This window comes from Pangasianodon hypophthalmus, chromosome 24 (assembly GCF_027358585.1).
Source record: "Pangasianodon hypophthalmus isolate fPanHyp1 chromosome 24, fPanHyp1.pri, whole genome shotgun sequence".
Classification (NCBI taxonomy): Eukaryota; Metazoa; Chordata; class Actinopteri; order Siluriformes; family Pangasiidae; genus Pangasianodon; species Pangasianodon hypophthalmus.
This window is the reverse complement of record NC_069733.1, coordinates 8,550,951-8,572,392: the sequence shown is the minus strand read 5'-3', so window position 1 is coordinate 8,572,392 and position 21,442 is coordinate 8,550,951. Positions and strand designations below refer to the sequence as shown.

At 37.6% G+C, this 21,442-nt stretch overlaps 2 protein-coding genes across 5 annotated transcripts; both read left to right on the top strand.

Annotated features, from left to right (window-relative positions):
• Positions 1–8,249, top strand: LOC113537102 (N-acylethanolamine-hydrolyzing acid amidase). 2 transcript variants are annotated; one of them, XM_026931421.3, is made up of 11 exons: positions 1–318; positions 999–1,163; positions 1,866–1,989; positions 2,234–2,324; positions 2,404–2,480; positions 2,630–2,802; positions 3,486–3,548; positions 3,651–3,717; positions 3,831–3,859; positions 4,404–4,470; positions 8,046–8,249. In XM_026931421.3, the coding sequence occupies exons 1-11, from the start codon at positions 149–151 to the stop codon at positions 8,208–8,210; spliced, it is 1,191 nt and encodes a 396-aa protein (XP_026787222.3). In that variant the 5' UTR covers positions 1–148; the 3' UTR covers positions 8,211–8,249. The 2 variants fall into 2 exon arrangements, with proteins under 2 accessions (XP_026787222.3, XP_026787223.3); XM_026931422.3 differs by lacking the exon at positions 8,046–8,249 and adding an exon at positions 4,925–5,442 and having other exon boundaries at positions 3–318.
• Positions 8,250–9,131: 882 nt separating this feature from the next.
• ppef2a (protein phosphatase with EF-hand domain 2a) lies at positions 9,132–21,442 on the top strand. 3 transcript variants are annotated; one of them, XM_026931420.3, is made up of 15 exons: positions 9,132–9,258; positions 9,417–9,471; positions 9,938–10,113; positions 10,236–10,350; positions 10,465–10,511; positions 10,910–11,076; positions 11,185–11,221; positions 12,058–12,207; positions 13,276–13,638; positions 14,766–14,951; positions 16,155–16,297; positions 16,761–16,867; positions 18,390–18,553; positions 19,132–19,219; positions 19,362–21,442. In XM_026931420.3, the coding sequence occupies exons 1-15, from the start codon at positions 9,184–9,186 to the stop codon at positions 19,616–19,618; spliced, it is 2,130 nt and encodes a 709-aa protein (XP_026787221.2). In that variant the 5' UTR covers positions 9,132–9,183; the 3' UTR covers positions 19,619–21,442. The 3 variants fall into 3 exon arrangements, with proteins under 3 accessions (XP_026787221.2, XP_053085180.1, XP_053085181.1); XM_053229205.1 differs by lacking the exons at positions 9,132–9,258; positions 9,417–9,471; positions 10,465–10,511 and having other exon boundaries at positions 19,362–21,441; XM_053229206.1 differs by lacking the exons at positions 9,132–9,258; positions 9,417–9,471; positions 10,465–10,511 and having other exon boundaries at positions 9,981–10,113; positions 10,233–10,350.

Genomic DNA, 21,442 nt, shown 5'->3' with positions numbered 1-21,442 from the left:
TGCTTTCAAAGCCACGCCTTCTCTCTGACATGGAAGCGTGAACGGGGAAGTTTTGTCAAAGTTTTGTGTATAGGCATGAACGCTACCGGCGGTTTGCACTGAGTGGCACCTACAACCACGAGACAGGAGGCGATTTCGGCTTGTGATCATGCAGTCCGCGGTTTTGTGGCTGGCTTTCGCATTGACAGTGTGTGGTGCGAACCTTTCCCCTCCAGTGGTGAAGATCAGTCTGGACCAGGCTCCGGAGCTGAGATGGTTGCCTCTTAAAGACCTCTTCAGTAAAGATTTCTTACAGCAAGCAGCAGCTCAGGTGATCGAGTGAGTGAGTCCCATCCTCCGTTTTCACCACTAATAAGAAGTGTAGCAGGCATGTTTTAACCCTTTGAGTTGTTATTCTGTAGCCAATCTGTCTTTAGTTTTAACTGTGCTTTTATAAGAAACTGAAACACCCCTAAAACCTCCAGGTGTTTAAAAATAATGACAGCCACATCTGGATTAACATGTTATGATCCTTTCAGTACTATGTTTATTCTGTAGTGTGTGCCTGTATTTTTTTTTATTTCTGTATTTCATGAAGAGAGGTGTATAAAGACAGACCTCATTTATAGCTGGTAGAGAGAGCAAGCTCTTAAGACTCTTATTACAGGTGAATAGGATAATATTTTAAAACAATAGAAGTCACTATTAGCCAGTGGATTGCCAGTATTGCTGATAGTACTTTCTGTGTTGGAATTAAAAAAAAAAAGCATTTAATTGTACAAATGAGGCTTCATCTAATTAAATATGTGTACATTTGGATATTTTATGAAACCAAAAGTATAGCCTTTGGATGATGTTACTATTAAAAATATTTATTTCACTGTGAAGATACTCTTTAGAGAAAAGATTGTTGGAATAGCCTGTTTCTATCTGTAGTGTCTTGCCTTAAATGAGTGCATAAAAGTCTCTAAATCCAACGACCGTTTTGCCTTATCTATTTGGAACTTTTTTTTTCTTAGTTCTACAGTTCCAGCATGGGTTCACCAAGCTATCAAACCTGTGGTGAGAGCTCTGGAGCGGTTTACCCCTCAGCCCTACGCTGCTGAGATCAGAGGCATGGCAGCTTTCTACGGCTCTGACATCTCCGACATCCTCCTGCTCAACTTCGCCTACGAAGTTTCTGCGTACGAAGATCTGTTGCTCGTACAATTTGTTTATAGCCTAACAATGGTGTATCTAAGCTTTTATACATGGGGTGGCATCATTAAATTATGAACAGGGCACGGTTGCATTTGCAGAATATCAGTTTTGCAGTTTGTGCTTAGTGCAGAATTATTGGCCACATAACTATGTTACTGTATTGTCTTCATTTGCTCTATAGTCATAGTACTTGAATGAACCTCCAGTGCTACAGTGAAGGTTTCCATTAACATGGGTTAGATATAATTTAATCAGGTATGTAGGAGTAATCGGGGCTGCAGTACATAATGTCACAGCACATATGTTTTTGACCAAGATATTTCATGCCCAGGGTTCCCAGGATAATGAATAAATGAATAAATGTATGAATATTTTGATAAATAGGCCTATTTCACAAGGTTGTGTATTCCCTGATTCCCTGCCCTTGCCCCAAGTTGTACCTCCATGACAATGGACCTGGGAGTTACAGACCTTTCATTGGATTTGAGGTGAATTATTATGTTTAAGCCATCTTCATTAACCACATTATCCTGATCAGAGTTATGGTGCATATGGAAACTATCCTTGTAACACTGGGCACAAGGTAGGGACATGCTAGTCCAGACCCAAGCTATGGGAATGAATGAATAATTTAAATTGCATATTACAATGGATTATGTGATCATGTTTTTGTTTATCTGTTATAGGTTCTGCAGCAGTATTGTGGCTCAAGACACCAAGGGAATAATCTATCATGGTCGAAACTTGGACTACCCCCATGATGTGCTCAAGAATCTTACGATCGATGTTCTGTTCATCAAAAATGGAGAAGTAACATATGACTTCTTATCGGCCTTCCTGTTTTGCATTAAAAATAGGCATTATGTAACTAGAAAGGCACCTTACTTTAATGTGTTTTGCATGTTTAACAGCAGTTATCAAAGTGACTAATTCAGATCATATCCTGTGTACAGCACCACTCCCTTGTTAGATGTAAGATGAAGAATTCTTCTTATACAACAGAGAATGTTAGCTGCAATTGAACACTGTAAATGTATTGCTGTGTCTGTCCTAGGTGGCCTACAGGGGCACAACTTTTGCTGGTTATGTCGGGTTATGGACTGGACAAAGTAAAAACAAGTTCACTGTGACTGGGAATCAGCGAGGTTAGTGCACTTACTGAAGTCTTTTCACCTGCAGTGATTTTACATCCATTCAAATTACCACTAGATGTTCTCCTCACAGATGAGGGCCATTGGTGGGACAATATCATTTCAGCTGTCCTGTTAAAGTATTCTCCTGTTAGCTGGCTAGTGAGAGAGGTAAAAACCAATAGCACAGCTACTTTAAAGCCAATCAGATTAGTGTAACTTGCATATTCACCTACTATTTTACACTAAATTAAATTGATCTGATTTTCCTGCGTATCATAGATACTTTGAATCATTTGTGGTCTTTCTGTGTTTTCCAGACTCTTGAGGGGGCCTCAAACTTCCTGAATGCAGTTACACAATTGTCTGAAATACCCATTATCAGTGGTGTATACTACATTGTGGGTGGTGTTTATCCAGGAGAGGGTGTGGTCATCACTAGAGACAGGAGTGGTCCTGCAGATATTTGGCCTTTGGATACGCTCTATGGAAAGTAAGCATCAGCTGATCAAGATCATCACTGATCTTGCCTTAAGCTTAAAGGTGGCTGCTTGCACAATGTAGAGATATATTATACAACCATCAAATATTTTAAATCCTCTGATTCAGCACAAACTCTTCATTCAAATTATGTTATTTATGCTCCCTCCTTCAGAGTCACCTTCATTACACATGCATGATTTGTATCATGTGAAGCAATGTCATAAAATGCATCAGTTTGATTTGTATAGCACTTTTAACAACAAAAAGCAGCTGTATAGGATGGATGTAGATCTAGACACCCAATACCCAAGCCAGAGGTGAAAGTGGTAAGGAAAATGAAGAAGAAACCTTGACAAGAACTAGCCTCAAAAGGGATCCAATCTTCTTCTGGGTGATGCCACATAGTGAGAAAATCACTGTATACTGTATGGTGTAGAAGAGTGAAGTCCAACAGTACTAAGACTGTTTGGATGTTCAGTATGAGCATATGACTAAGGATGTTCAGTATGAGCATATTGTGAATAAGAGTCCTGGGATAAACACAGGACCACATTAGTGGATCAGATCACATGGACATACTATAACTTTTTACTATACTATAACTTTTTGCCATCAGTATAAACAAGTTAGGACTCTACATAACCATTTCATTTTATCCTTGAACTCTTATTTTTTATTATTTATTTTTTTTAGCTGGTACAGGGTTGAGACAAACTACGATCACTGGCTGCCCACACCCAAAAGAGACACTAGACGGTGTGTGTTTAACTCGTTTTATTATAAATTAATTAAATAATATTCTTCATATTCATTTCTGTTGTCCTAGTGTATCTGCTTATGCTTTCTTTTCTGATTTAGAGAAGTGGCTATGAAAGCATTGAATGCTACAGGTCAAAATAACATCAACTTGCACACTCTTTATCAGGTAAAAGGCTAAATCCCTTTCAGTATCGATTGTCGATGATGCAGTTCTGTATTAGTCCCATTCAGTATAAAAAAACTGTGTGATTTAATTGTAGTTTTGGTCTCTTCCTTCAGGTTTTATCAGTGGTTCCGGTGTGCAACAGGTGAGAACTGTGCTATTTGACTGTATTTGTGGATTGTAATTCAGAACCAGACTGTTGTTCACACAGCCTTTTATTGTTGGGCAATAGCAAGTGTGTGGCTTTTCGATTTTCACTTCCTCATTACTGTCGAACAGATTTACGCCATTTCTCTTTTTGAAGACATATGGAATTGCTAGTAAATGCAATAATAAGGAACTAAACATTACTAAGTTCTGCCAGACTTTAGCACTGAAATAGATCATTGCCCACATTCACTCTCATATTCTCCATCCAAACTTATTTTGAACTTTGAGATCTATTTAGATCTTTGAGTCTTATGCTAAATAATCACATCTATCTATTAGTTGATCTTATTTAAGTACACTTGAAGGAATTTTGGTATTTGATCTGTTCAGCTAATATAATGATCTATTCATTGGACTAAATATATATTTAGACATACATTTTGCAGTGATGCATTGGTAGTCCTACTTCAAAAATAAATAAATAAATAACTGTAGTAAATCAAACTGTTCTCTAATTTCAATGTTCACCTGGTGACCAGGATAACAGTCTACACAACAGTGATGAGTGCAGCTGCCCCAGAGGAGTACACAACCGTGGTTAGAGAGGTATAAACACACAGCAGTGCTTAGCACCATACATACCCCATGTAGTTAATAATTAATATTGTGCATGTTTATGCCTCTGGCTTGTTTCTGCGGACAACTTAACACAAAATTTTTGTGCCCTTCCCGAAAGTTGGAATGAAAAGCTTCTTAGTTTGCTAGTGAATTTACAGTATATTTGCTGTGCAGTAGTAGTGGACACTCATGTGGTGTCTCAAATATCAAACAGTCAAGACTTTTTTCCAATGAGTCAGTGATCATCAGTAGATTACATGTTGAGGAAGTATAGAAATGAACTGAAAGTCACCACAGTTTCTGCATAAGGTCTTAAAACTGCCTTCGTTCTCTCAAGGTTACAGTAGTTACTGAGACGCCTATTCTTAAAGTGACATTTACCCTAGTTTTGAGTTGGCAATAATTATTCATCCTTTTGACCCAAGTTTCTCTCTGTTCACAGACATGTGGTTAGTCCTTTACAAAGGTCAACAGTCTAAACTAAAGCCATCACTAAACATCACTAAACACACAACCATGACATTTCAAATGAGCTAATTTTAATAAAAAAAATTTACAAGGCTACAAGGATGTACTGTATATTTAGCTCACTGGTAACATGTCACATGCACTAGTGGATTTTATAATTGTTGTATTTGTTTATGATTGTTGCTAATGTTGATTTACTTGTACATTTTAAATGGTGATAACATAATGTTTATAACATGGGCCTATTTTTAGATATGTCTTATATTTGGAGACTGCATGTGTGTAATGATGGCATTAACTTTCTTTAGTTGTGCACCTGACCAATAAATTTATAATTTACTAATTTACTTTTGTCTCGTGTATATAAGCCCTTTCCCATCTAGTGTAATATTGCAATACATTAATGTAACATCAGAGAGACTGGTTAAAACATACTGTAAATTTTTTTTTACAATGGTCGTGAGCTGTGGGTATTGAGTATGAGCATGAGCGGTGGAAATGAGATTCCTCCACAGGGTTAATGGGCTTACTCACCATGATAAGGTGATGAGCTCTCCAATTTGGGAGAGCCTTGGTGAGAGGAGTCAGTTGAGGGGGTTCAGGTACCGTATAAGGATGCCTCCTGGTCGAATCCCACTGGATCTGTATCAGGCACATCCCACTGGACCCAGGACCCACTGGAGAGATTATATCTCACAGTTACCCTGGGAATATCTGGAGATCCCCCAAGAGGAGCTGGAATCTGCCACCTGGTATAGAGAAGTCTGCGCTGACCTTCTCAACCTGCTTCCACAGTGACCCCTACCAGGAAAAGTAGAACCTGGAGACTGAATGACTGAATGAATGAATGAGTCTCAGAAAGTGCTAATGAATGGCAAATATTCTAATTTAATCAAAACAAATACATTATTCACCAAGGATGTGTTATTATGCATTGTTATTGTCTTTTTTTTTTACACAAATTGGTGTAAAAGCTCTAATTCGTTGATTCTGTAGACAGTAATTCTGTAGCTAGTGCAACATACTCGTGGAAAAGCAGTGGAAATAGTCCAACATTACAAATATTTTGGTAGTAAAATCTGAGAGAAACGCAGACACGACCTTGTGGAGTTTTATATGTTTTTCCCATGTCTACATGGGTTTCCTCTGGGTACTCCGGTTTCCTCCCACCATGCAAAAACAAGTGCAGAGGTAGACTGGCTACTTTAAATTGCCCCTAGGTGTGAATGAGTGTGGGAATTAACATGTGATGGTGCCCTGCGTAGGACTGGCACACTAACCAGGGTGTGTTCCTGTCTCATGCTCAGTGTTCCTGGTTTTGGCTAAGGATCCACCACAACAACCCTAAGCAGGATAACTCTGAACACAGTCATGACAATTAGAAAGTATAAACAGGCCCAATACTCTTTTCTTCTATGTCATGTTGAGAAACAAACTATTGAAACTCTTGAAATGTTGTATATAATTTATATACTATGTTTTTCTGCCTGGCACTCAAATTGATCTTTTGGATAGTTTAATTGAATTGACTTGTAAATTCAGCTATGTTTAGCAGTTACCCTAAATAACCCCAATGATGAATCAAAACCCCAATGATGAATCAAAACTTGCAGTGAGTGGGGAAAAAAGAATACTTTAAGATTCATTCAGCAGGAGGTATTTGCCATGCAGCAGAAAACATATTCACAGTACAACATTCTGTTCACCTAGATAGTGTCGTAAGTCTGTAGTAGTGCCAAAGGCTGCCCTTTAACAAAATGCCATTTTCTATATAAAGCTCAGTGTAGTCTCATCAAGCTATTAACCTAATCCTCTTGGGGCTTGTTTTCTTGGTTTAGCAGACTGCTCTAGTTGTGAAAGAAGCAGAAGCTATGGTAGTATTGTAGTAGGTTTTGCTTGAACAAGATCATAATAGGATAATGGAGGAACTGGGGGTGCCATAGACAAGCGATCCTCATGTCTACATGCCTCGGCTCAGTTTGTGTTGTGTGTGCTTTGCGTTATCCACCTCAAGGATCCACTGGAAAAGACAACCACAACCACTGCTTTGCATGGCATGTTTAGGGAGTAATCATAAAGCCTTTTGGGTTTTTTTCTTGGTGAGAAAACACAATCACAAGGTGAGTTATTCTAATGGATGCTATAAATTATTTAATAGAAAACACTCACTATTGTTAATTTCACATGAAACCCTTGCACTATTGAGAAACATAAATGACAGCAATATATACAGAACAGAAGAAACGGATATTCCTGCATACTTGTGTAAAATACACAATTTGCGATTTTACATTTGACTTATCACAACATTTAGCTTTTTTTGCTTTTGCTTCATTGCTTGTAGCTGTAGTAAAATAGGGTAAGAATTGCTTGACTTTATTTAAAATTACTTTTCATCAGAATTACTGTGTCCAGTAAAACCACGCTAGCTTACATCACAACAGGGGAAACTGGGAATCTCTCTCTCTATTTCTACAATACATATAACTGGACTCGTCTTAGGTAGCCTTTGTGGTTATTTGTAAAAGGAGCTGAAGTTAAAGCTCAGGAACTAGTTATTATATTAGCTTTTGAAAATAAGTCTAAAATTATTCTCAATCATGTACAATTTAAATTATACCCCTTAGGAGGGTCTTTGTGAAATATTGATGAATCACCATTCTCATGAAATACTTAAACACTGTGGTTTACACTCTGATTTATAATATGAAGTAAGAAAAGACTGCCTGTGTCACATTGCTCCACCCAAGCATCCAGTGAGTTTCTCAACTGATTCTGTTGAGAGTGGTGACGAGTGAAGTTTCACTGAGTCCCGTGATATGTTCACTGCAACTAAGTTTTCCCCTGTGTTGGTGGTGTGTTGAGTGCTGTGTGATGCTGCAAGGAGGATTAAGGACAATCAGGCTGGTCATACCATGAACTGAGCTTAATCTGTCACCTGGATCTGTTTACTGCAGCTAACAGCATGACGTTTTACTCCACTGTGGACTTATATAGCCTTCAAAACAAGCATCCAATGCCTGATATCTATAGTTTATTTTCACATATTTTATCTGTTATTTTTCTATCAGACACTATCTTCTTCTCCTCCTTAGGAGAAGCCATGGGCTGTGGGGTCACAAAAGGAAGTGAATTCCATAAAGCACATGACAAAGGTAATCTCAGTGCCTGTTTATAAAACTGAGGAAAGAAAGGAGACAAAGTACAGGCATTTTCTTTTTCTACATATGAGATTATTTGTAAATTTATGGATAATATAATGTATAACGATTGATTATTTCACATGATAACAGATTTGCTTCCCTTTTTTATCTCCCCATTGATGGCAATGTCATCTCAGTTAGGATCTCAGGTAGCATATGTGCTCTTTACACTGATATACTCCGAATATATTAGAACAGATGATTTGTTGCTGATGTTAAATAAATTAAAATATAATGGAATGATTGTTTTTTAATAAGGTATGCACAGTTTAATAGTGCACTATCTGGCTTTTTGGTAGTTTATACTATGTGTCTCAACTAATGATATACCTTGATTATGTTTCTACTTCTTCATGCTCACACATGTAGCTGCCATAAGTAAGTATCAGTTATGTTTCTTGTTGTATTAATACCCCCTTTGTTTCCTTAATATTTACTGTTTATAATCCAAAGTGTAACAGCGTGACCTACAAATCTCTCACCATGAGCTGTGCTCCCTTGTTCAGTTAATGCTTCAGAAAATAGGACATGGCCCATTGTTGCGTTGACAACCCTGTCTGGCTGTCCAGCATGTTGTGTTTGTGAGTCGGAGTCAGATTACAGGGTGTAGGATTGTAGTCTAGCAACACTCAAGCACCAGGTTGCTAGAGGTGAAATTAGGTTGTACTGGAGGTTGCATCATGGGAGGACATAGTTGCAGGGTCACAGGTCCACTGGAGCTGTATTAGTTACAGCGGCATCACGGTTACAATGTATTGAGTTACTCACAAATAGCCAAAAGGATATGCTCCTACAATGTCTCCGATAGTTAACACAGCCTTAACACTGAGGAGACTAAATCTAGTTAAACTAAAGGTATTAGTTTTAACATTTTCTTGTGAATGTCCTAACGAATTATGAATTCCAGATGTGCTGTAGTGCAGTATGTATGTAGTTCAAAACATTTGCTGAATCCTCTCTGTTCCACTGCTGTGAAGCAATAAGAGCTGCAATTCTGATCCAGCGCTGGTATCGTCAGTATGTTGGCCGCATGGAGATGAGGCGCAGATACACCTGGAACATCTTCCAGTCCATAGAATACGCTGGGCAACAAGATCAAATCAAAGTAAAAACTAACACACACATGTATTAGAAATGGTGCACCAGGTCAGTCTGTGAGTTTATAGAGTAATTAATGGACTGACGATAGTATTAATATCGTACATTAATTTTAAGCGTAGAAAATGGGTTGTAGTGATTAATTTTTTTTTCCTCTTTACCTAGCTGTATAATTTTCTTGGTTACCTCATGGACAACTTCACACCCTCTAGCAATGAACGTAAGGTCACTTCTATGGTGTGTTGAGGGAAGCATTGCCATATTTTATATATTTTTTATATATATATATATATATATATATATATATATATATATATATACCTCTGAGAGAACCCTTAGAAAGTTACAAATAGAGCCCCTTTAAGAGTTAAAACTGTTAACAATCCAGAGCAACCCTTTTTTTCAATGAATGTACAAAGTGCAAAAGTTGCCACACCCTTTAGGACTAAATAATTTATACAAGAAATTTAGTCTTTATTATCTCATAAATGATACCTAATCATACATATATTGCAATGTAAAATCCTATATAAATGATCAAATACTGTTACGATAGTAATAATTTCAAAAATTTATTATATCAATAGATTGCATTCAAGTTACTGAGTGTTAAATACAGTACATATTCTCCATTAAATTTTAATGTCCAGTCTTTGCCTTGTGGGTTAATATGTTCCACAATATAGGAAAGTTGATCTCCCACATCTTCAGAGAAAATGAAATATGTCGGGATGCGGAGTGGGAGAGATACTTCAGTTACACCAATATCGATGTTCCAGAAATCTATTCAGGCCCTAGGCTAACCTTCCCGCTAGACGCAAATCAAGCTGCTGATCTCGTCGAAGCTTTTAGAAACAAACAAGTAGGTGAAGCACACTCCATCACTTGATATGAAACTTTTCTTTCACCTTTCATTATGTACTGAAAAACAGACTATATCAAGTCAAATTTAATTAAATATACATATTTGTTTTTGCAAAGTAGCAGCTCCACTCTCGTTATGTCCTCCAACTTCTTCTTGAAACCTGGAAGTTGCTCAGAGTTCTGCCAAATATCAACCGAATCTCTACCTGCCATAGCAAAGAAATCACAATATGTGGTGAGAAAACCTGCACCTTTGTGCTTTTTTAAATATAATCTTTAGATATCAGTCTGTAAATAGTTTTTGTTTTCTCGCAATCCTAAATCTTTTCAAAAAATACATCTTACTTAGGAGACTTACATGGACAGTTAGAGGACTTACTTCTAATATTTTACAAAGTAAGTACAGTGTCCTAGGAGAAAACCTTTAGCCCAGAAATTGTGTTGTTTGATTAAGTGTTTAGCTGTAGCTTGATTTAGTTTTACCACGATATTTCAACACTATGGTCAATGATGCAGAAACTGTATAAATATAAAACTCAACATGGTATTTATGAACTATTTTGAAATGTTGTCATTTTTTTAGTTGAGAAAAAAATAGCTGTGGTAAATGAATACTTTTTTCTTTTACTTTGATCAGTTTTTTTTTTTTTACTTCTCTAACTGTGCTGGAAAAGGATAATTATTTTATAATACATTGTTTAAATGATGCATATTTTAATAGGGCATGTCATAGGGTATGTATTTAATTACAAAAACATGATTTAATAACATCATGTGTTGTTTTTTATTTGGAGAATGGGATGCCGTCACTGGAGAAGCCTTATGTTTTCAATGGCGACTTTGTGGACCGGGGCAAAGACTCAGTTGAGATTCTGCTTATTTTATTTGCCTTCCTGTTGGTCTATCCTGGAGAGGTTCACCTTAATCGAGGAAATCATGAGGATCACATAATAAACCTGAGGTATATTATTCAAAATAATAGCCACTAATGTGTAAAATATGCTATTTTTTCTGATGTATAGGCAGTAGGTGCAGCATTCTCAATTTCACTATATATTGCTTTTTAAAGGTATGGGTTCACCAAGGAAGTGTTGAGTAAATACAAGGTAAGTCTAACACTTGTATCCAGGGACTCCCATGATGGATTGTTTACCTTGCTGTGTTAGCACCTTGGAGGAGATCCCAATGCACTTCATCAACAAAAAAGCTCAAATACAGTGCCAGCAGCTCTCTCTGGTGGCAGTAAGAGCAGTCAGCAAAAAAGGATTTTAATATTCAGCAGTAGTGAGATTGAGAATAGTGTTCACTCCCTATTGTGCTGGTCAGCTTTGAATACTTATGTGTCCAAATATGTCAAATGGATTGGTGAATGCCATCCAAAATGAGAAGAAAAACTAATTTTAATGCTTTAAAATACTTTAAAATCCGAGCACTCCCATTCTGGTGACTGATAGTCTTTCTTAAAAAAATAATTTAAAAAAACTGACTGCACTTATTATTACTATATTATTTTACATTAATTGATTACATTTTTACTTTCTGGACCTTTTTGCAAAAAAAAAAAAAAAAAAAAAAAAACAGAGGCTTTCTTTTTGTTAACATGTAGATAAAGGGAAGGCTTGCCTTCTTACTCTCTGATTAGATACTGACATGACAGGTGATTAAGGGCAGATTTCCTTAGAGTGAATCAGAGCATGAAAGAAGCTCAATTACTCATATAAACAAAAAAAATTATAGATAAAAAGCATGATTTATAAAGCATTATTAATAACATGATTATTACACAAAATTGTTTTTCACTGTACAGTTAGTACCTTATTTGACATTGTCTCTGGTCCTGAGATTACCCTCAGGAGAAACAGTCATAAAACATACAATATTTTTAGCCCATCATTGTTTTGCCTGTAATCTGGTTATGAAGACTATTTCTCATGTGTACCAGATGCACGGTAAACGAATTCTAAAGCTGCTGCAGAAGATATTCAGCTGGTTGCCCCTGGCAACAGTGATTGATCAGAAGGTGCTGATCGTCCATGGGGGGATCTCAGACAGCACGGACCTGGCACTGGTGGCCCGAATGGACAGACACAGAGTGAGTCCAAGAAACACTAAGCACAGACAGATCAGCACCCCAGTACTTGAGGCAAACTAACACTTAGAAAAGACATAATCACTGTAAACTGAGATAAGTCATCGGGTTAATGTCGTCAATTAAATAACCCATGAAATCAATTGCACTCCAGTAATGTCTGTGACTCCCGGTGAAGACCCTTAAAGAAAAGTCACACCAATATCACATGTGAATAATAATGTGAAAATATGGGTTTTAGACACATCACATATTATGTTTCACATTTACATTTTACATTACATTCAGTGAATGGGTGTGTGTGTGTGTGTGTGTGTGTGTGTGTGCTTGTGCCCTGTGATGGGTTGGCACCCCATCCAGGGTGTCCCTCTCCATGTCCCCCTAGTCCCCTGGGAGAGGCTCCAGGCTCCCCGTGACCCTGTGTAGGATAAGTGGTGCAGAAAATGGATGGAAGGATTTTTGCCTATGAGTCTGTTTTTTTCATTTATTTCCATGTGATTTTTGCCCACACAACTGATTTATTTTCACACAGTTGATTTTTACGCAATTCATTTTTCCACATGTGAGAGTTTTGCACATAATTCATTTATTTTCACATGTGATTTTTTTCCACACATGATTCTTTGATTTGATTTCATGTGATTTTTCCCCACACACAACTGTTTTATTTTCACATGTAATGTTTTGCACATGATTCATTTAATTTCACATGTGATTTTTTACACATGATTATTTTCACAAGTGAAGTTTTCAATTATTTCGCAATATTCCTATATTTTCACTTGTTTTTTTTCACATAGTGCATTTATTTTGACATATGATTTTTTTTTTCAAAGGCTTCATTTGTTTTTACATGTAAATTTTCATGTGTGATTATTCATGTATTTTCACATCACATGTACTCACTTAAGTTCAATGTGCAGTGGTTTTACTAAATAAACAATACAGAGTCTTGTAATTATATTATATTGAGTATTCTTGTGTGTTTATAATACCAACTACTACAGTAATCTTATATTTTGGAAAAGGTTACTTAGTTAATTATCTGGTTGGTTTCCGTTTTTTCGCCAGTACGTATCTGCTCTGAGGCCTCCGAAGCAGAAAAGCAGTGTGGCTATCCAGCCTTCAGTGGACTCAGAGATGGAAGATGAATCGATGAACTCTAAGCACAGTATTTTGAGGAGAAGGCGGGCCTCGCTAACCTATTTCAGGCCCTTACCTTCCCGGAAAACTTTCCAGTGCCGTTCTTTGCAGGATTTCTCTGCTACAGTGGCCCGGACCATGGAGGAAGAGCTCAAGATTCAACATAGACAGACCAGCTTAGCCAAGCCTGGCAGCAGCATGTCCTATAGACACTTTAACATGTCCAAGTCATCTGAAACATCCACAGAATCCATCAACAGCCCTGACAACATCAACAATGAGTGGAAAGAGGTGGATTACTTTTTTTTTTAGAACAAAAGTATGTGGACACCTGACTATTGAACATCCCATTCCCAAACCATGGTCATTAATATGAGTTGTTCCCCTTTCCCTTCTATATCAGCCTCCATTTTTCTGGTAAAGCTTTTCACTAATTTTTTCTAACTGTGGTTGTGGGGATTTGAGCACAAGAGGTCAGGCACTGATGTCCAGCAAGAAGGCCTGGGGAGCAGTCAGTGCTCTAGTTCATCCCAAAGGTGTACAGTGGGGTTGAGGACAGGGCTCTGTGCAGGACACTCAAGTTCTTCCACTCCAGCTTTGGCAAACCATGTTTCATGGACCTCACTTTGTGCACAGGGGCATTGTCATGCTGGAACATGTTTGGGCCTCTTAGTTCCAGTTAAAGGAGATCTTAGTGCCACAGCATACAAAGACATTCTAGACAATTAAGTTTTTTCCAACATTGTAGCTACAGTTTGGGAAAGAACTACATATGGGTGTGAAGGTCAGATGTCCACATACAGTACTTTTGGCTATATAATGTAGTTTATTTCATAACATGGAAGAGCTAAGATAGAGTCGGTGTTTTGATCAGTCATTCACAGATTCATCAAATGGCTTGTGTCATGTTCCTAAGTTTTCGAAGCTAGATTTTGTTAAGAATTTCCATAACCACTTCTTAACCCCTTAGAAGTAACCACTTCTTAATCCCTTAACCCCTTACACTTTTCTTTCTATTTAAGATTTTGGATATGTTCTGTTTTTAATTAGAAATAACAAGCATGATGTATTTCAGTCTAGTTTCTAGAATCATCAGAGTGTAGAATATGTGTTCACATTGTGTATATACTTGTTTTGTTAATGTAGGTTTTGAGTGCAGCATTTGACACTTATATTTTAATGGCTCGTAAATAAGTTTTTGTCTGGTTTAGCGCTTATCAGCCTATACTAATTTGGTAGCATCAATAGAAACTTTTCAGAGCCTAAAATAATGTCACACAAGGTTTGGCTCTAGGCCCTTTATTGTTCTCTCTTTATAAACACCCCTGTGACATGGAAAACTTAGCAAGTTTAATCTCCTTATTATGGTAAAAGAGAAATACTTCTGTTTTTGCAGTTATGTTGTGTATTATTTTCAGATCCTGGACTTGCTGTGGAGTGATCCCATGACTGAAGATGGCTGCATCCCGAATGAAGTTCGTGGTGGAGGCTGTTACTGGGGCCCCAACGTGACCGAGGACTTTTTAAATAAACACAACTTGCAGCTCATCATCCGCTCCCATGAATGCAAGCAAGATGGATATGAGTTCTGCCACAACCGCAAGGTGAGAGCTCAGATGCTTGAAAGATAATGCACTAATGCACTGATTATAACCTAGACTACTCTGTTATTTGTTTTGAAGAAAGTAAACAAAGAAAAAGTTCTAAATATTGAATTATGTGGATGTTTATCCAGAGCAGTTAATTTACTGATCAAATGGAAAGATGCCAAGACCTAATGCTGTTATGGACTGATTCTGAAGTTTAGGTTCAGTCATTTGTAATTTATGAGGTTCCATGTGGAACCCTTTAAAATCATGGGGGAAAAAATGTTGAAATCTATGGCCATAGATTTGTTCAGTACCACATTTGCTCTGTGGTGTTGATCCAGTAGCAGTTCAAAAAAGACAAGTTGCAGTGGACAAGCTGTACATATCTCAAAGCATGTGTTAGCCCTAATGAATGAATGAATGAAAATAATTATATCTTGCTTTTTCAAATGAACAATTTAAAGATCCTTCCAGAATGTTATTTCATTTCACCAATTTTTCATTTACTAGTATGCCTATGTCTTAACAGTAGGCTATATTTCAGCATATAAATAATGCTGTGGTCCCACATGGATACTCTAAAGATTTGCACTTGCACAAAGTAGTTTATGGCCAAGTGTCACTCTTGCTTCATTGGATAATCTCACCTGGATACTGTAGACCTGTATTTAACAACTCCTGCTGTAATCATAAAGACTATGATGCACATACTGAACATCCTTTCAACACACATAGTAAGAAGAAAAATTTGTTTGTCAAATATACATTACAGCACAGTGAAATTCTTTTTTTCACATATCCCAGCTTATTAGGAAGCTGGGGTCAGAGCACAGGGTGACCCATGACATGGCACCCCTGGAGTAGAGAGAGTTAAGGGCTTTGCTTAAGGGCCCAACAGTGGTAGCTTGGCAGAGCTGGAGTTTGAACCCCCGACCTTCTGATCATTAACCTAGAGCCTTAACCATTGAGCCACCACTGCTACTGTTTGGGTTTAAAGCATACAGCTTTGAAAGAATGATGATTTATAAATCACACTGGTGTCACCCAGAAGAGGATACAAATTCAGTTGTATTTGTATGACATTTTTTGTTAAAAGTGTGATACAAATACAACTGAATTAAATTGTATTGAATATTATTCATGTCAGCTGGTTGATTTGATATACAGGATACATTTTGATATTGTAAAGGATGATAGTTAGCATGTTTGTGTTTGCAGGTCCTGACAATTTTTTCGGCCTCTAACTACTATGAGGTGGGCAGTAACAGGGGAGCTCTGGTCAGGTTAGGTCCAGATCTAGTGCCTTACTTTATCCAGTACCAGACCAACAGTAAGACCCGAGCGATGAGCTTCGGACAAAGGTAATTAAAGCTGATTTTTCATTTTCAAGTCACAGTTTTCAGAGTTTGTGTTTAGGAATTCTCCCTAATTCACTGCACATACTGTAGGTACAGTATAGAAAAGTAGTTGACCAAAAAAGTAGTTGGTCAAATTTATTCTAAATTAAAATCACATAAGCATGGCATAAATGTAATTGGCATTGCATTTTACAGTAATAACTCAAATTCATTGAGCTTGAGATCATTGTGCTTTACCATGTCTGAGCTCTAGGTGGCGATAATCCTTTCCTTTAAAGCTGTGCAGTGGACTGTAAAAATGTAAAATGTTTACATGTAGAGATGTAAAAATGGGTTCAGAGGTGCTCATTGGTATATACTTTGCTCATTGCAGTGGGGAATGAGTTTTAGAGGGAAGGCTATCCTGCTTCTTTGGCACCATTTCAGTATTTACTGAAAAGTTATGTTCTATTTCTTCTCTGTTTAGTATCAGACGAACAGAGCACTCTGCTCTTAAAGTCCTGAGAGAACAACTGTTTGCACACAAGTCAGATCTGCTCAGTGCCTTTCAGGAATATGATCAGAAGAACACAGGTGCAGTACTTCTTACAAACCACAGACTCAAAGGGCATGATGCATTTTATGCATGTTTTTGTGTAAGATAGGATTTAGATTCTGTGAGGTCGCTTAAGTGTGGTGGCCAGTAAGCACTTAAAGGAAAAGTCCACCCTGAAATACATTATAATATTTTTATATTGAAATTTTCTTGCCAGTTGTCTATTCTACACATACTGGCATATGTTATTGTTTCCCATTTTGGACGCCATTTTGGTAACACCAGGATGGAACGAATTGTGTAATAGACAAATGCACAAGTGCATCCTCTCTATCTTTTAATGCTATGCATACAATGTAGTTGCACTGAATTACAGCAGAGACTTGGCTTGGCTAGTCAGCGATCTACAAGATAACAAGCACAATGGTCTTGCAAGGACTAGCATGAAAGTTGAAGCTTTGGAGGTGAGAGAGCTGGACAGACTAAACGACTAAAGCTCTGCTGCATCAGACTCTTTTGGGTAGAGATGAAGTGAGGGCTAATTCTGACTGGCACCACTATCAGCAGGCAGTCGAAGGGCATTGTGGGTAATTTAGGAAATCAATACCCAAAGTGAAAATAGTCCAACATATCAAAACTAGAAAAATCAACTGAGAATTTCATTATCTAATAAATTTTGGATGCCACTGAAGATCACACGTTATTTATAAAGATTAATATGCAAGTTGTTCAGGGTGGACTTTTCCTTTAAAACTGCTGAATTATCCTGGACAGCTGTGTGATTAAAACAAAATGTTCACTGATTTCTACTCTGTGGTGGTGGACACGCTATCTCCCATTTTAAGTAAAAATAATGGGTTTCTTTGTATCTTATACATGTCACATCTAACACTCAGTTGTTTCTTGGCCAGCTGTGTGCCATGGCATATTTATATGCATAAAAGAGTTTATTAAAGGTCTGGAGTTTATTCTAAATGTGGAATTTGCATCTAGAGTCAAAGACCAAATTAAAGCATGTTATCTGGAGTCAGATTCTTGTATATTTATGCAATACTGAGATTAAATAGTAAAGTTGATCTTCTGCACTTCATAGTCAAATTTTAGCTCCTATAAGTCCTCTGATGGTTATATAAGGATTTCCCTTTGTATTATTTCTCCAAGTTTTTTTTTTTCTTGTAAAACTTTAAATTCTCCTGCCCATGCTTGAATAAAATATACCTGCTTTAAACAGGTTCTCATCTGGAAACACTGTTTTTGCCTACATTAGCACATCCATGATATAAAACTGAAGAAAAACAGGAAACTGTTATTCTTTGAGTGGAATTTAATTAGCTTCTTTTACATATTCATCTCTGCCATTCATCTTGCCAAGTTTCATAAGAGAATATAAAACAGTGTCAAACCTGTTGTCAGTGAAGTTACAGAAGAGTCTAATCAGAGTCAAATCCACACATACAGCGTACACTATTACATCTATTATACTCATTATTACGTCTATTATACTCCTGATTATAATTACAGCAAGACTAGCAAAAGCTTTTCCTCTTGGTCCACTCTCAGGTCTCATCTCTCTGAATGACTGGAGCAGTGCTGTAGGACAGGTGCTACACTTGGATTTGCCCTGGAGAATGCTGCGCTCTCAGCTCCTCACTAACACCACCAACGACATGCTGGATTACCACAACTGGTTCCGTAACCTCACTATAAAGGAACCCAGCTGTGAGGTAAAATAGTGCTTAGTATAAAGATGTGATGAAGCAGAAACAGTCAGTTCTAGTCCTGGATTTCCATTTCACAGTACAGTGCAGTCACCTTTCTACTCTGATAGGCCTCGTTTAATTTATAAGCTTATTTACAAGACTGCCAGCTTTAAAACACAATATGTTGTAGTATGTGTATATATTAGTATTTCATTTTCAATACATTGAAACTTGAAATGCATAGGTCTGTTCGGAAAAAGGTCAGTATATTTATCACTCTAATTTTGCACACAACGAATTTAAGTAGCTTTGCAGTTTTTGCAGTTTGTGCACTGCACAGACCTTTGTGTGCCTCGAACCCTGTCTGCATTTTTTCAAGGAGAAATAAAAGACAAACTGTCAAATGATCTTAGAAGAATAAGCTGAAACAATACAGCCAGTTGTTCTAACTGCATTTACAGCTATGGCAAGACCAAACACATCTGGATTTTCTAAGAATGATGAATTAATTTGATGAACTATTTGCATGCATAAACACATGATGTCAAAGGATTTGTGCCATGTTTACTATCCACCAAATGGCCTGCTTCTTGTGTGTGCAGTACATTGAGCAGACGCTGATGGAGACTCTTTACAGGCACCGCTCCACTCTCGAGACCATCTTCAGAATAGTGGACACAGACAACTCGGGTACGATAGTACATTCTTGTCTCCTGGCTCCAAGCTCACTATATCTCCCCTACTTCTCATCATTCTTTGTGAGCTTTAATGCAAACTGGACCAGGTAGGTTGCATTCATGGCTGATCTGTTTTTCTTGTTGTTTTTCTCCAGGCCTGATTTCTTTTGAAGACTTCTGTCAGACGTGGAAGCTGCTAAGTGTCTATCTGAAAATGGAGATTTCCTGTGAAGCCATCAATGACCTGGTGGTCAGCATAGACATGAACAAAGATGGCTGCATAGACATTGATGAATTCATGGAGTCTTTTCGCTTAGTAGACAAGAACATACGCAAACCAGAGGAACAGGACCTACCTCAGGAAGAAAAACAGACCACAGAAGAAAAAGGCACACTTCTTACACCACAATAGATGCTAAGAATTGTGTACATTTGTTTTAATAACAGTCTGACTACTCAATGTGTGAGTATGACATGGGTAACCCACGAATTATGATGATGACGATGACGATGATGATGATGATGATGAACATTTGAAAGTGCCTTTTTCTTGAATTCCTCTAAGAATATAGGGTGTTGGACCTTGGAGGTGTCAGTGAGGGCACAAGAATATGGATTTATTTCTGGGTCTATAAATTGATATTGTGAAATTTCTAAAGCATTTATACCATTTATAAATGTTGTGCATGCACAAAACTAGGCCTTGAAAAGTGTGTATATCATTTATACTTTTATAAGAAAATTGTACGGCCTCTCATAGTTCTGAAGGAAACTGTCCTGGTGGTCCAGAACATCAGTAGAGTGGAACATCAGTAGAATGGAAGGTAAATAACAACCTGGAGTTTGACCAGGCTACCTGCCTCATTCACAGCGATGAGAAGGGGTAGAAGACAAGTGTGATGTAGCTAAAACCTTTTGTGAGATAACCACTTGAGGGTTGAGATCACAAGTTGATGACTTTGCTCTTGGTACTCAGTGAGGACACAAGCACATGCAACATTTCCACTAGTTCCATAAAAGAGCCTTGGTTGTGCTTGGTTGTAGATGCATGGTTACCTATGCAACCTTCAGTAATTGTCTCAAGTTAGCTCATGTCAGCTGTCTAGTTTTAGCCATTATTAGATTAAGATTAAGATTTTTACATTGTATACAAATATTATTATGTTATATACAACATGTTTGTTTGGCAAAAAGAAAATGGAAGACTTCGCTTTTGTTCACTTTCTTGTTCATAGTTTGTAAGAAAGCTTTTTGATAAAACATGAAAAACATGAAAGCCTAACACTTCTTGCATTTTAATACCCAAGTTTTTTTTTCTTTTTTTTTTTTTTTAGTATAAATAATACTAGCTAGGGTGGCATGGTGGTGCAGAGGGTAATGTTACCACCTTATAGCTCCAGGGTCCTGGGTTCAGTCCAGAGCTTGGTTTACTGTCTGTGTGGCGTTTCAGTGTAGGCTCTCCCTGTCTCCACATGGGTTTTCTTCCACCTCCCAAAAACATACAGGTACATGGATTGATTACACTAAATTGCCCCTAGGTGTGAATGAGTATGTGTATGGTGCGCTGTGATGGAGTAGCATTCCATCCAACATGTATTCCTGCCTTGCACCCAGTGTTCCCGAGATAGGCTCCAGATCCACTGTGACCCTGACCAGGATAAAGTGTTTCCTGAAGATGAAAGTGTGATAATCCTGATGTAAGAAGCAATCTAAATCTACAGTAGCCTCTAGGTTTAGACTGTTTCTCCAGACCAAACTGCATCCTTTAGTAAGTAGACCATACTGAGCTGTACCTTACCTTGTCACTGGTGTGGTACCATTAAGGGTACACCTTTTGTACCTGTAGTATGTATCTTACATGGTAGCATGAAGATAGAGTATCTTTAAAAATGATAGAACCACTGATATACCTTTCATTAGCTTTTAGATTGAAAGGTACATGTCGTGCACATCACTAAATGCACAAAAGGTGTACACAGTAAAAAGTAATTTGTTCTAATTAATGTTTCACCTAGTCCATGGGTGTCCAAAGTCCGGCCCCAAGTTCAAATACGGCCCACAGACAGATGTTCCCATGGCTTCTTTATTAGAATGTATGATAGGTGGCCCTCCGGCCACAAATCGCAGTTTTCCCTTTCACCTGATAGATAGTTGGTGCTATCTAATGTTTTTTTTTTTACTGTCATTAATTAATTTAATTTGTTTTTTAATATATCACGCCTTGTTCTGTTCTGTT